The sequence below is a fragment of the Astatotilapia calliptera genome, chromosome 9, assembly GCF_964374335.1.
Source record: "Astatotilapia calliptera chromosome 9, fAstCal68.1, whole genome shotgun sequence".
Taxonomy (NCBI): domain Eukaryota; kingdom Metazoa; phylum Chordata; class Actinopteri; order Cichliformes; family Cichlidae; genus Astatotilapia; species Astatotilapia calliptera.
The window spans coordinates 4,568,558-4,584,911 of NC_137430.1; the positions used below are offsets into that span (position 1 = coordinate 4,568,558).

At 37.4% G+C, this 16,354-nt stretch overlaps 1 protein-coding gene and 1 long non-coding RNA gene across 2 annotated transcripts in view; one reads left to right on the forward strand and one right to left on the reverse strand.

The window, feature by feature from the left end:
- LOC145430887 (uncharacterized) overlaps positions 1–16,354 on the forward strand; it is a 187,303-nt gene that overhangs the window by 118,738 nt on the left and 52,211 nt on the right. The window lies entirely within an intron of this gene.
- On the reverse strand, positions 1,735–10,362 carry LOC113028945 (uncharacterized). Its single transcript, XM_080305869.1, has 5 exons — positions 10,110–10,362; positions 8,566–8,634; positions 8,404–8,452; positions 3,032–3,124; positions 1,735–2,759 (listed from the first exon to the last, which is right to left on the reverse strand). Exons 1-5 carry the CDS (start codon positions 10,247–10,249, stop codon positions 2,448–2,450), a joined length of 663 nt encoding a protein of 220 aa, XP_080161995.1. The 5' UTR covers positions 10,250–10,362; the 3' UTR covers positions 1,735–2,447.

Sequence of the window (16,354 nt, forward strand, 5' to 3'; positions counted from 1 at the left end):
TGACTTCTGCACAATACTGCCTTTTTAGTTAATGATTTTCAGTTACTGTTTCAGGAAAATTGAGCCAGTAGAAAGACACAGCTTTGAGTGAAGGTTATTTCAGCTGCCATACATAAGGACGAAGGATGTGCGCTAATACAAGTGCCTGATCACAAGTGAAATTGCTCTCTTTTTATTTTCCTATGCACTCTATTTCCTCTCAGTGTTTGCTATATTTTACGATGACAATGGGAACATCAGCATTGTGATAGCTACCCCCTAGATTCTCATAATTCAGTCCTCCAGCCCATATCACAGATTACAGTTTTTTGTTGTCATCAAACCTCAGAAGAGTAAATGTTCATTTCGGGCTTTTTTCCCATCCTGATGTTTGAGTGTTAAAAGAAGCTTGTCATCTTTGTTTGCAGAGCCCACCCATCCATTCTGTACTGCAGAGACAGTCATTTCAAGTCAGTGAGAGTCAGCTGCACTTTCAATGTGTGATTTTCTACACTGGGCAGATCAAATCAGAAAATGCAGTAGCAGCACACTAAAGAAAAAAAGCAGGTCGGTTGTTAAAGTTGTAAATAAGGACCTCATATATCCAACATAACCAGCTTAACTTTCTCAATTGGTCTTACATTTTTCTATATATTGTTTAATGATGTTCAGTCCATTACAATCAATTATGTTCAAATGAAACAAGGTAGTCATGTTTTCTCTGGAAGCCCTGAAGGAAGAAATGGCTGCGCCGTCCAACATTTCATGTCTCATTTGGAAATGAGTGGTGTGCAAATTTTGGCATCAATCTCAAGTAAATTAAGAGCAACATTGCTGATACTAATACTTGTAACCTATAAAGTGAGCTTATGTAGGGAAAGCAATGAGTCATGAATCTTCATGCATTTTCCACTGTTGTGATTTTAACTACCTACATTAATTAGTTAACACAGGTTATAGAGACCTGGGATGTAAATGTGCCTGTTTTTAAAGGACTTATGTTGTTTAAACGTGCTATAGGCTAGAAAGAATTGGCATCACAATATTTTTTCTTTAAAAAACAAAAAAGGGTAAAGATTTTTTACTGGTATGTGGACTGGTTATCGAGCAACATGAAAGACACATGTAAGGCTCCAACTAGCTAATGTTAACTGACAACAAATGATTTAATAATGAAATTAATAATAATCCAATGTAATATGAGTTAAGATTATTTGCATATTTTTAAACCTAAATTAACAGACCATTACAAACTTCCATCAATATCTGCAGTAAGTGGTGGAACAATTACACAAGTTAATATAATGTGGGAATGAAACTGGCTACACTCAAAAAAATAATTCATTGGATGAACTTAATTTCATCTTGCCACCTATATTCCATCTAAACAAATCATGTTAAATCAATCCATCTTGATTGTGTTGTTTCAACACTAAATATGTTTGTAAGTGTAACATAATTTAAACATTAACATTCAGTTAATTTGATTTTTATTCAGTTAACATGTTTGTACCAAGTTAGTCTAATTAAATTAATCTAAATTCATGTTATATTGTTTAAACACTTTGGCACATCAAAAGTCAGTCTTGTTACATGAACTAGTAAAATATTTGTTTGTTACACCAATGTTAATCTTGTTGAATGAACAAATGTAATTTATGTCTGTAGTACTTACACCAATCATGTTTCAGTTAGTGTTTGTATTGCTTATGTAAACATTACTTTTAATTAAATTAATGAAACATACATAAATGATAACTTGCAAAACCATCTTTTATTTTGCTTGAACCTTCTTAAAACAGTTGGCAGGATCCCAGTTCAGCCTAGCTTTCTCCCCTTTAACGATCTCATACCAAGACCACAGAACTTCCAGATCAAGACATGCTGACTGAAAGAAAAAATACAATAAAATAACCCTAACCCTAATAATAAAAATGAAATAAGTCTGTTGAATAGTTTGCAGACAAAAAATATTATCCCCAAAGCAACTTTCGTAAAATGTAGTAAAATATGCATTGCAAACAACAATATGAATTTTAACACAATTTAAAGCTCAGACATAACATTCAACATTACTATAATATTACAACATTACTATGTTGCTTGCATACATTAGTCCTCCATTTAATCAGGCTGTATCCATTAATAGTGACTTTATGCTATTTAACGTGTGGAGAAAACATTCAATTTTGAGCATAACTGCTCCACTCAAACAATTTGTGAAAACCAGTGTGCATTTGCCTTTGTAACAATTGCCATCTGGCAAAAATCAGTGTTTACACTTCAAGTGTATAAGACTTTAAGTTATGGACGAACAATCTTTGTGTAATAGCCACAGAGCAAACCACATAGTTTATATGAACATTTTATAACTTACAATTTTAAACTTTAAAACAGTAAACACATATTTGCATTGCAGAAACCTTGAAAAAAAATATCTGGCTTGCCTGAGTCTGTTTCAAGCTCATTCACCCCATTAGCTTGTTTTTTAGGAACTGTGCCTTGGATGACAACCTCTGTCCATCCAGCTTCATGATAATCTTTTGCAAGACTTCAAAAGTGCATTTGAGCTCCGGTGGGTAGCTTAGGTTCAGACAGTATATCAGTCCAAATAACAGAGCACAAGCAATTGCAATGCTCCTCAAACCAGTGAGAACCTCCACGCCTTCAATCAGGACACCGATGTTCTCTGGGTCATCTCCAGGCTCCGCACCCTCCTGATGTATGACATACACTCCCATCACAGTTTGTTCCATGGCTTCAGTGTTGGCCTCAGTGTTCTGTGACGTAAAATATAATAATACATTTGTTTGAGTCTAGATATGAAAAAAAAAAAAGGAATTCAGCAATCAGCGTGAATATGCTGATATATTTACTAAATTCTATGTCTCTGGTTTCACACCTCAGAAATTTGACATGAAACAAAACAAGGACCAATTGCAATATCTTTTATTCACACGTGGTGTTACATTTTACCATTTCATATATCGAAATTACCCATAACTCCTGGAGCAAATTACATAACACAGAACAACTTGTGAATATAACTGACCGTATATTCCTTCACAAGTTTCTCATGGTCTTCATTCAGGTAGACACACAAGGACTTCAGGATGCATGCTCGTCTTGCATGTATTGTGTCATCCTAAGAAAAAAGGGAATCCATAATGACAATATTTAACTTTTAGGCAGCAGTTTGAAAAAGGAATACTTAGTTTGGAAGAGTCCAAAAGGCCACATGGTAAATAGACTGGTTCTTATATAACGTTTTTCTACTCAGAGCACTCAAAGCTGCCTTTATACAACAATTCATTCACCCAATCACTTTTTCTAAACTGTTTAAATGGCCTGTATTTATATAGCACTTTACTAGTCCCTAAGGACCCCAAAGCGCTTTACATATCCAGTCATCCACCCATTCACACACACATTCACACACTGGTGATGGTAAGCTACATTGTAGCCACAGCCACCCTGGGGCGCACTGACAGAGGTCGAGGCTGTCGAACACTGGCGCCACCGGGTTTAGTGCTTACTGTCTAACATTCATACACATTCACACTCCGATGAATGCATCGGTGAGCAACTTGGGGTTAGTATCTTACCCAAGGATATTTGGCATGCACACTGGAGGAGCTTGGGACCAACCCGCCAAGCTTCTGATTAGTAGCTGACCTGCTCTACCACCTGAGCTACAGCCACCTCAAAACATCTGTCTAAACCAAATCAGACACAAAATGAGGCAACACTAATGTTTTTTTTGGGGGGTTTTTCCCCATTTTGATCAAAATTAACCATACGATTTTATCAATTACTTATTAATATAAGACTGATGCTTATATAATTTGTATAAAATATGAAAACCTCTTAGGACTTTTGCCTACCATATGTATAGATATCTTTGCTCATAAAATTGCCAGATTATGGGCATAAAAAGTTCTTAAGCACAGATCTAACCCACCTTAGAGATGGCCACCATGATGTGTCTCATTTTTCTGCCAGCCACCCCACCTTTGCCTCAAAAGAGCTCCATCATGCGTAGATATATTATATATTATTTTTTTTTTTGCACTAACTTGTCTTGTAGCACCTTGGTTCCTGGAGGAACGTTGTTTCGCCTCACTGTGTATTTTTAAACTGTATATGGTTGAAGTGACAATAAAGTTGAACTTGAACTTGAACTTGAACTTGAACTTGGAGTGTACAAGTCTAGCTCATAAAAGAATCTAGATAGCAGCGGTACTGTCGATATGCGCAGGAATTCCTTGTCAATCTGAAAAACATGAACAATGCACTTATAATATGCACCAGAGGAAGGACATACCAGGAATTATTAGCTGTTTTATCACTATGTTATGTCAATATTAGTGAAGCAAGAAATAACTGGTCAACCATAAACACACTCTAAAAGTTAGACATATAGGACATGCACCTCTTTCTCGGTGAACAGAGCTGGCCATCTGCTTTTAAAATCTGCAATAAAGGGCTGTCCTTGAATAACTTCTTGCCTTCTGTACAAAAAAGTCTTCTGCATTTTCATTGTCACTATATTGTCATTGTTTCTCTTCTGAACCTCTGAAAGCAGTGCAATTCTCTCTTTTTCCAGGCTGTCAGTGGTTTCTCCTTTTGGATACTGCGGACAGTAATTGACTTCTGCTCGTCTAGGCTTTTTCACATTCAATGCTGCCTTACTTTTGTCTTGGGCCTTGTTCTTTAGTGAATTTACCAACACCTCAGCACAGCCCAGGCCTCTCAGTTTGGTCCGGATATTGGCCATTTTATACTTGAGGCTAATTTTCCAACCATAACAGCCATTAAAGGATCCCTGCTCCCTCAGACAAGGATGCTGTTTGACAAGGGCTTCTGCAACTTCATTCAGGTCATTGTCAGTTGGATAGACTTTAAATTTTATTATTTCTTCAGCCAGCCTTTCTAAAAGGTGGGATTTCAGTTTTGGTGAGGGGGTCAAATGAGTTCCACCAGCAATGAACTCAGCATTGGCCTTTTCAAGTTGCAGTTCAGCCTCATAGCTGAAACGAGGGACTGTGAAGACACTTGGCCACACTGACAGTCTTGTAGACGGTGATGAACCTGACGATGAAACGGGCCTTGTATTGTCTGTGTCTGAAGAGCTTGAAAAGGAATGTGTTGGACTTCGCACTGGTTGACATGTCACTCCATCTTCTGTAAAACTTTGCAACTGCACACTATCCAAGTATACAACCTTTAAAGTTGCTTTATCATTAATTTCAGAGATCGCAGTCAGATTTACAAAATCATTTCCGAAATCAGGATCTTGATATTGAAGACGAAAATCCTGTTGCACTCCAAAATTTGTCTTTATTTCCTGACACAATTCCTCAATGGAGTCTGATATCCCAGCTGGTAAAATTAGTTTCCTGGCATCATCTTCTCCGAGAATGATCCTCAGTCTTATGGGCTGGGGCATCATGCTGACCTGGACAAATATCAAATATTTAAAAAATAAATAAAGATGTACTCATTGACTATTGTGCGAGTGTGTGTAACAAATTCTAATGTCAACGATAATTTGATGATGTCACCTTGGCCTCGAGGAATTTTTTTACTGGAGAAGTGAATAGTGCATTTTCCAGATTTGTCTTGCATTCTTCTAATTAATGACAATTCTTGCATAAGATGCTTAAAAGAAATCTACTCTCAATAAATTAAGTAGCAATTGGTCTGCAAAGTATGATGTATTATTTACTGTGCCAGGTGATATAGGGGGAAAATACTTACAAACATCACTCCTGTTTACCCTGCAAGTAAGTGTGTCTCTTCAGAGTAACCAGACGCAGGCCTCCCACTGAATAGGCAGCTAACGGGTAGTCATCGAGTAGTTCCCCATGCTCAATCAGAGACACCTCTCTCGCATGTGACATGTCAAGCTCAAAAGCTCTGAAGTGCTCTCGATACCAAGCAGAGAACTTTTTTACAAAAAAGTATATTCTGCCATGCAAAATAAAAATCTGCAGAATTTCTGCAAACTCTGGCAAACCAAATATTTGCCCATGAACAACTATCATTCCTGTGCTGTAGTTCATGCCATTGTATGACACGCTTTTTGTAATATGGACATCAGTTTCATCTGGTAATCTTTGCTTTATAGCTACTGCGATATCACTTTTCAGAACATCAATTGGTACTGATGAGCCAACATTTACCATTAAAGGTGTCTTATGGTCAGAAGAGTGCAAGTCAGAGGCAATCACGAGCTGATGTTTTTTGGCAAGTGTAACAGGTATGTTCTTAAAACAGTTTGTATGGCGAGCAATTTGTTTAAAAAAACTATGTTTCGCCTCAAATCTCATTGTCCATTTGTGGACAAGAGGCCCAAAATGCCGAATCAGAGCAGGGTAGTGCTCCAAATAATGATGTTTAGGGAGAAGACTGTTGTTTGGAAAAAGTTCTTGGTATCTCTGGCGATGTTCACTGATTTTACACTCAAGGTAGGAAATCGACTCATCAGACTGGACAGGGGCTACAACAAGCTCCATAATGTCCTTCAGATCCAAAACAATATGCCATGCAGGTTCATCCTCTGGAACAAGTGGACCAATAATTAGAGGCAACAAACGAAGCAGAGACCAATTTTCATGTGCATTTCCACCAATATTTTTTTTTAATGAGAAAGTCTGGGGAATTGCATGAGGCCGGTTGGTTTTATCTGCCCATTTATACTCAAAATTTTGGATCAAGTTGTTAAGTTTTTCTAAGGTGAAATACTTTTTAGAGATTAAAAAAGAAAAACAATGCGCAAGCTCCACTGGTATTATGCCCTCTAGCAGATCATGTGCTACATCTGGAGGGTAGCCTGCAGTGACATGAAAATGGCTCAGATTCTTACTCAAAATACAATCTCGCTTAACTCCACAACAAGCACTTGCTGTTTCTTGTGCACGCTTCAAATGGAATTCATGAAGTTCCGGTGTTCTATGCTCAAAATCACCAGCAGTCACTGACTTTATTTCAGATTTTTTAGCTGTACAGAATCTGCATATGTATTCAGCAGAAAAACTTTCCACAAAACCTGCCAGCCCATGGGCTCCTAGGTTGTCAGCTATGACGCAGCTCACAGTTCCTTTAATACACTCGTTCAACTGACTGATGAACACACCATGTTGCTCCAAAGTTACCAGATCTCTCAAAAGTGGATCAAAGACTTTTTCAAACCCAAATGTCCTCAAATCTTCACTCTTGCAAAGGATTGCCAAATAAATGGATGAAAGGGCTGAATGAGAACCAGGTGGTAAATTGCCCAAGACCCAATATACACCACAAAGCTTGTGCTTTTTCCGTGAGGTCCCAAGAGGATTACAAACCTCAAAATCATCAATATAAAGGTTAATAGAAATTCTCAACTTCTCACCATCTAGAAAGCTATTTCTTTTATAATGCTCCCCATCTCGAAAAGATCTGTAAACCCTCTGATCACCATTCAGATTCTCTCTATTTTCTTGAGCTATTTGTTCTTCAATCACTCTATCCAGCAATTTATTGTGACTCAATATTTCCTGCAATAACTGTAATAAAGGGATGTACTGAAATGACTTCCTTTGGTCTATCGATAAAAAATACTCAACAGGCTCTACAACCCTAAAATTTTGTATGTAGTATAGTTTTCTTTTATAAGGAGTGGCAAGAGGGCCACACTTTCCCAATATTTTAGCCACAGGGTTAGAAACACATACAGAATTTGCAAGCTCTTCAATAACAGCCTGACTAATATGGAGGTTATGGCTCTTAAAAATTTCTGTAATTGTACGTTTTGTCAGAGGTACACTAGCTGAACTCAACAGAAAAACTAACTCCTCTAAGAACTCATCTAATCCTTTTGCTGGAACATGAAATATGTGTTCCAATTTCAACAATATTACTGCTAATTTCCGTTCAATTAGTTCGGGCTGATTTTCAACAGCACTATTATCACATTCTGTCACTGACTCACTATAGGATACATCTTCAGAACAGCTAGCCCTTACATTATCAGAGGACTCTATCACTTGAACTGGGTCCACACGTGTAACTACACTGGCTTTAAAATCTTTAAGTGTGTGTGGATGATGCTTCCTCTTTTTGTGTGTATAAAATGTATTGTAAATATTTGTCTTGAAAGGGCAACCAAGAAACACACAACTAACTGTCTCGTTACTTCGCAGATGTGTTCCAATATGGACAAAAAAATCTCTCTCAGAGAAGACGTCACTGCAGTCACATAACTCACATTTAAAAGTTACTGAACTTGAAGCTGTCTGTGTAAACTGAGATGAATGAGCTTTATAGACATGAGTGTTCAGTCCACTCCAAGCCTTAAATGTGCACGGACAATTAACATATATGCACAGATAATGTTGACCTATTCCGTAATGATGATGTAGTTTATAATGTTGAAGTAATTTGTACCTGCTGCTCTCTCTGGTAACACAATGCTTGCACTGCCACATACACGTCACTGATAAAAAAATGAAATATGCATTAGAAAACGTCAAGGAGATTAAACTTCTGCATCACCCAAAAAAAATAAATAACATAATAATAATAATAATAAGGCAAACATGAACTTACCATGTATTGTTGAGGAGGTGCATAAGAATCTCAGAGCATGGGAATGTGGCTTTATTTTGTGATGTATTTCTGGGGAGAGAAATTAATTAAAACAAAGTTATTACTCTGACAAATTTGTGTTAATATCTACATACTGTGAAATGTGAAGACTGTTACGGTGCGTACACACCGAACGCGATAGATGCGACCAGAGCTTCAGGTTTACATGTAAAGTCAATGGAGGAGCACGATGAAGCGCGACTGGGGGTCCAGCTAAACTTCGGAAGCAGATTTGCATTGAGAAAACGCTTTTCTGCCTACTTCACACGACTGACGCCTTTGAAGCGCGAAGTAAAATACGCACTGCAGTTTGTGTGGTGCATTTTGTGCATTCGCGCTTATCACGTCTACCGCTCGAGTTGGTAAAATCTGCGGGACAGCAGCTTCTCAAACTCGGCAAGGGACAGAAGGTGGTACAGCTGAAAGCGGCCGTCATCCAGACGGAGCTTCTGGAGCAAGTGGTGAAACTCACCAAACTGCTCACGCTTGTGGAAGACCTGATGGACCCAGGTACAGTGAGGACGTCCTTTAGGCACTGCTCTGCTCTCCACAGCAAATAGAGAAGGGAGACTCTTTCTTCAAACGCTAGATTGACAGCTGCCATTTTAATAACATACCGTCTGGCACTACTTCCTCCCAGATCTCTTCTTCATACGCGTGAAAATTGCATATAAACCTCGACCAGTTCATGCTGGACGCGCTTCGAGGTGCAAATGTGCACGAGATCAGCTAGGGGCATCTATCGCGTTCGGTGTGAACGCACCGTTAGTCAGCCTAATGCAGAGCACCAGAGAAACTATAACCCAAACAATTATCCACCTAAATCATTCTGAATTCAAAAATTAAGTGAATATATTACAAAAAAAGAAAATGCACATGCAATTATTGTGACAGATTTTATCTTACTCCTTGTTATTAACTCCCCTAAACGCTGGTTTAGTTGAATTAAACCTTTCATCAATCCAGTTAATGCGGTTGCCCGCGACTAAACTCCACTGACAAAAACAGGAATTTTAGATAGAGCATCATAAAACACTCATAAAATCACCAAAACCATGTCGGTCAGTCTTACCACTACTACCAACAATCACCAACTCCGGTTAAGCAGAAAGTAACCCTTCATTCATGGAGCTATATGCGAAGACGTTACGGCTCTACGCGGCTTTCCCGCTCTTCAAAGTTAGCTAACTCCAGAGAAGAAAAACAGTCCTACCAACGCAGATAACCATGAAACACACCTCATTCAAAGTCGACAGAAACAAAAACAAAAAAACGAACTTACCAAAATAACCTCATCAGTTTTTGCTCTGTTGCAACAATTAGCGACTCCGGTTAAGTTTTTAAAAAAAACATTAAATTCACCGACTTACATTTGAAAAATGTTTGGGTCTACAACCTCCCTGCTATATATAAATCTCCACACTACACAGGTAAAAAATTTTAACTAATAGTATTTATCTCTCACTCCACTAACCTAAATAAATATATCAAGAAATATTACTTACCTCACTATCAGGTATGCCAAAGAAGTAACTCCACGTGCGCTCGTTAACTTCTCAACGGACCTTTCCGCATCCGGTGGGCGTGGAGCATGCGCAATACATGACGCTATCAGAGCCTTTGGTTTGATGGACCTCATTCTCATTGGATTGCCATGAACGAATTTAACTCATCAAAGTTTTCTTTGATTTATATTCAACAAAAAAGAATGAATCATTTAATGAGCATAAAAATGATTTCTTCATGTGATGTAAACATATTACTACTTTGTTAATCAAACACATGCCCTAGTTGATTTTTTTGAGTGTGGTACAAGCTTTTTTGCTGCCACAACATAAAGGAAACCTATTTTAAGGTCGTTTGTTTGGGATGTTTGCTGCTCCATAGAGTTTTTATTCTTCTTCTAAAAAGTATTTGTATTACTATCAGTGTGGCTGCTCTATTGGAATTCTGTCAGCAGTAACATCACCAGCAGGTAAGTAAAACTTTAAACAGCTTTATAGGAAGTTATAATTAATATACAAAGATAAGCAGGTCAGGAAGGGCAAACAAACTAAAAACACACACGAGACGAGGGCCGAGGGCTAGCATTTCTGACATTCAATAGTTACCTCATTGTTTTAACACATAAAGCAAAAAATAAATAAATAAATACTAGCCTACACACTAACTACACAACACTACACACTAACTGTACTCTTGCCCTCTCTCCCCATCATTTCTTACCCCTGTGGCTTAGTTTACCAAACCACTAAACTAAACCCAGTCATATTCCAAGAGCACTGATCTTGAGGGGAGCTGCTCGTGATGGGTGTAGCTGATGAGTACCAGGCCTGCAAGGCTTTTATTAGAGGAGACAGTTAGAACTGGGCGAGTCCCCTCACCCATAAGCTCCATCTAAACTTACTGGATAAGACTCACAGGATTAAAGTCTGGACTTGTTAAACATAACCTGATCTAGACTTGCTGTATTGGGGTCTTGGTCCCACAGACTGACAGGAAAGGAAATGCAAATTTCATTCCACATATTCCTCCTTTAGCACTGCTAAAGGTCACTAAATAGTGTGTACTTGTATGTTGAAGTACTACCCAAATTTTGTCATTTGTAGTACAACAATGAATACTGTGACTGGTTTATACAGTCTAAACATTTCCATGGAATAATGTCTTTATTCCTCATAGGAATGCTGCTGGCGACATAACATGCTATAATAGTACACTTCTAAAACACAAGATATTTTCATTCAGTATATTGAAGGTTTATTCTATATATTTGCAGTTCAGTCAGTATATTCAGACTTATACCTTTACGTTTCACACTAAAGTAGTAAAGTAAAGTATTGAGAACTGTTGTCAGAAGGTCAGTGGTTCAATCCTTGGCTCATCCAGTCTGATAATCAAATGTCCTTGGGCAAGATACTTTACCACACACTCGCACACACCAGTTTGAGGTTGATAATTTGGTTTAAATAATAAGAATAAACCGCTATATAAATGTGAATGTAGTTGAAAATGCTTTTAACTGTAAGATATTGGTACAACCATTACCGTTACACTTTGAGCTGCTGTGTAACCTACTTCTATCAGTTGTCCTTGAAATGCATCTACTATACTGGTGGTCTTCCAGTTGATGGTAACCTCTTAAGGCTGAGAGACTGTGTACTGGGACACATATAAGACGAAGGATGTCAGAATTCTTTCCAGTATTAAAATGACCCAGCACAAAAACCTCTGTCATACTTAAAGAGAGTTTATGTTACGTTGCACAGATTACACATGAGCCTCATACAGCAAATTCCAAGCCAACCTTAAAGTGTAAAAGGAATGATTACTCAGTTGTTGTGTCTCCAGCTATCCATGCCAGTGTCTACAGCAGACTATAATCTACACCTATGATTTTGAGGACATGGGCATTGGTGACTTAGGTAACTGGGAAACCAATGGTCACTATGAGATAGAAAGGTGTCTATGAATTGGGCACTATTTTTCTGGTTCTTAAAACCAATCAATAAATACTTGCACAATAATGAAAAAACTGTTTTATTTGGATTAGGATAAAAGCAGCTCTGCAAATGAACAAGTAGCCAAGGTTACCGATGATGAGATGAGCTTGTACTGTTAGAAATGTTGTGAGTTTCCCATGACAAATTTCAAACAACAGCTAGAGCAAAGAAGGATGTACCACTACATGTTATTAACTGATGGATGCTCTAAAAACTTGAAATAAGTTGGCTTGAAAGACTCAAAAAAAAACACAAAAGAATTGGAAAACACTCATCTGGTCATATATGTAGCCACAAAATCCATGCAATAATGTTGCACTTTTACAAGGTCACAAGCAAAGTGATATAAATATATGGTCTCATATGAATGTCAGCAAAAACAACCAATGTTTTAAAGGCTTAACAAACTTGTCTGACGATGTTTCTTAGAAGGTCTCTGCTTTTGTTGCCTAAATAATAAAAAATAACATCACATTACATCGTGACGTCCCCTTGTCACACTGTCAGCATGTCACTATTTATTCTTGCCGTTGCTTCTGTCTCTGTCAGTGCAGCATCTGTGGACTGTAGTAGTTTTGCAACTGAATGGGTTTGCTAATGCAAATATATGATCACATTTTAAAGCATACTGGAATACTTTTAAATACTATTGCTGTGGACACAAGGACCAACATGCAAATGGATTTTGTATATTTATGAGCCAAACAGAAGCTTCCGTGTAAATATTCTAAAGGCAGAGAATTCTAATGGCCTACACTATTTAGAAAGCACACAAATGTACTTCTAATGATGAAACCATCCATTACTGGATAATAAATCAGTGTTTCTCATGTGCTGCTAACTAAAGGACTGAATATCACTTTTTCACAAAAGCCATCTTATCATCTGTAAGGCAAACTGTGATGGTAGGTTGCATAATCACTGTTTATTTGTGGTGTAGTTAATGTCACAGCCTCTAGGAAACACTGCCTTCTCTTGCACTGTGTGGTTTTATGTTCTTGCTTTTATTATTCCTCCGTCTGCCCCATAAATCTTCATTTCAGTCTAAAAGTATTGTTTACCATATTTTATTCTTACATACATAAGATGTAACAATACTTTTTTAAATATGTAAATTATTGTTTTTATTTTATTTTTAATGTAATTATGATTATGAGCACTTTTGTGACTTATGTCATTTTGTAAATAATAATAATAATAATAATATTAATAATAATGTTTGTTTTTAAAGGAAAAACTAATTTAACCCCCCAAAATATAGAATAATGATTTTAAACCATTGACATGGCGTCCGGGCATGAAATGTTCATATGCACAATTTGCACACAGATGTGTGTATGCACTGTAACAAGAGTCAATGTGAGTACCACTAGAATAGCCACAAAACATGTCAGCATGCTCTTGAGAAGCTCAATGTGTGACACACCAATTTCTCCCATATTTTTGCAGGAGGCACCTATGTCGTCTGCATTACTCACTGATGTCAGTGAAAGCTGTGCGTGTCTGAGGGACACGCTATGATTTCTAAAGGTTAATGCATGGCAGAAATAGAACATGAGTGGGTTTGATAATCACAGGCAAACAAAGAAGCGGTGATACACCATGTCAGCCTGAATATGCAACTGTGCATGTTTGTATGTGAAAGACACAGAGAACAATGTGTTCAGTGTGCAGCAAGGATGTCTACAAATAATAACTTTAGGGATGTAAGTGCACCTGGTCTTTTATAATGTCTTGTGTGTGTTTTCTCAGAATTCAGTGCTCTATCAAAGAGTTTCAGTGCGTACCATTTATAACAGCATGAGGTACCGCAATGTCTTCTGACATGTCTGGGCTGAACTTAGAGGTTCGTCGCTTCCTCAGCATGCCAGGACCATGAGCATCTGTGAGTTTTGTTCACAAAGAAGCAGCATGTTGGAGTGCTGGAGACCTGGGCTCCATAATTACCCTGCTGATTTGGCATGGGATGAGTTGAGATGAAGTACAAATGGAAATTAGGTTGCAAGCATATGTAGAGCCTCTTATAAGGATTCCTGGATACTAATTTAAAGTGAGTTTGCAGATCTATCTAAAATGTGCATAACACAAAGAGTCTAAATGTAAAATATTTGTGTTTCACACTTATTTACTCCATAATTCCATATGTGGTATTTCAAATTGTGTTGCCTTAGGTTCTGGGCTGTTAATAAATAAATAAACACTGATTACATCACAAGAAACCATTGCCATTCACTGAACGAACGTAGAGCCTAGAAACCAAAACCGTCAGAGTTATTTTATTTCAACTTCTTTTTAGACAGATAATTTTCATCCTTAGATTGTGAAAATGACCTCATGACCTGTACTTGTCAAAATTACACAGACAAAAAAGAAGAAATTGCTCCAAGGTACCTAATGAACGTAACAAGCTGCTAGCAGAGTGTGAGCACAAAGACACATTAGTGAAGTAATTTCATTCTTCTAAAAAGTTCCTTTTTTGCCAGAAAAAAAACTATTGAAAAAGTAAAATATCCAGTTGTTGACATAGTGTATATTCTTTAAAAACAGCCTGTTTCAGTTTAGGCGTTGTTTTCAATACATTGCGTGCTCAAAATATTTTTCAAATTTCTTCTTGTTGCATGTTGAAGTTCTACTTGGAACCTTGTTAAGATGCGAAAAAGCAAAATATGATTTTTTGCCATTTTTCAAGTGGTCTTTTGATCGGGACTGTATATAAATACTAATAATGCTACTTTATTATTATTATTCATGCTTTATTAAAATGTGCACAAACACACAAAGGAGGCATGCTTAGCTCTTAGTTTTTACACTGTATAAGAGATAAACTGTTAAATTTCTAACATCAAAGATCATTTTCAAGGAAAAACATAAAAAGACAATTACTGGTTAGCTTTAGTTAATCCATCCATTTTCTTCATTTGCAAAGCCAACACAGAGAGACAGACAACAATTCACTTTCATACTCACCAGTTAACACCAACTGCATGTCTTTGGACTGTGGGAGGAAACCAGTGCACCCAGAAAGAGCCCACCCAGACACAGGAGAACATGCAAACACTACACAGAGGGCCTGGCATCTGCATGTCACTAAGGCCACCTTCTTGTGTGGTAATGGTGCCAACTACTGCACCATCGCGCAAGCCCCTATCAAGTAAAAGTTTAACATTTTAAAAAAGCTTTAATCTTCTTCTTCTTCCAGCTTTTCCTTTTAGGGGTCAGTAATTATTCTAAGTCATTATAGTGAAAAGAGACTCCTACAGGACCTCATCTGTAAACCTAGTGAATGTCCTTGTTTTTAATCTCAAGTGAGGAGAAACTAACAAATTTTCTCCCTGCGATTAGAAAGAGCAAATCACAGTGTGTTTAAGGATAAGATAAGAATAGAATGGTGCTTGTCCATTTAGTGCTCTATACACATTTAAACAAGGCATTACAATAGTCTGAGCACAGAGAGACAAAGGCATGACTTGCATGCTTGACTTATTTTTTTCAGTTAAACTGTAGAACTTTTAGCTTGTAGTTGAGTAATGCCTGTTAAATGAAAGAAATAGCAATATGACATTAATTTTACAAGTCCAGAGTGGAGTATTACACCAACATAACACATGCTGGATTTAGCAACTGAGCAAAAAGGAGCAATCACTCAGATGTACAATAGAGTCACTCACCTATTTTTGATAGCCAGTAAAGTAAGTGAGGTTTAAAAGAAAGCTGGATGTTATCAGCATGTCATTAAATGTAATTAAAAAAACTGAACGATATATACTAATGGAAGAACATAAAAAGGAAATAGTCCAGGTGTGGAAGGACTGAATCTTGCAGAAACCCACAGGTTGGAGAAACAGTGTTACAGGAGAGCTTGGTTGCCAAACAGAAAATGTTCAATCAGATAAATTGGAAGAAAACCATTCCAACAATGAGCCGGAGATACCAGCCAAAACCTTAAACCTATTAAGTGAAAGATTATGGGCAACAGTACCAAAGGCTGGACTCCTGTGTTCTCCGATAATCCTGTACTCCATTGTATTATTGTATTGTATTATTGCGAGGTCTTTATCTTACAATATAAAACACCTTGAGGCAACTGTTGTTGTTATTTGGAGCTATACAAATAAAGTTGAATTGAATTGAACTGTAAGATAATACGAATAAAAATGATTTCCTTGCATCAGAAGCAAATAAAAAATTATGAATGATGGTGCCCACATGTAAGCGTGCACAGAGAGTTAACAATGAAAATGTTTTGG

Excerpts from the sequence above, each read along its gene's own strand:
- LOC113028945 (XM_080305869.1), bottom strand. The coding sequence starts at position 10,249 with ATGAGAATGAGGTCCATCAAACCAAAGGCTCTGATAGCGTCATGTATT. Across the intron at positions 8,635-10,109 it reads TTGGCATACCTGATAGTGAG|AAATACATCACAAAATAAAG; the intron begins GTAAGTAATATT and ends TTCTCTCCCCAG. Across the intron at positions 3,125-8,403 it reads GTTACCAGAGAGAGCAGCAG|GATGACACAATACATGCAAG; the intron begins GTACAAATTACT and ends CTTTTTTCTTAG.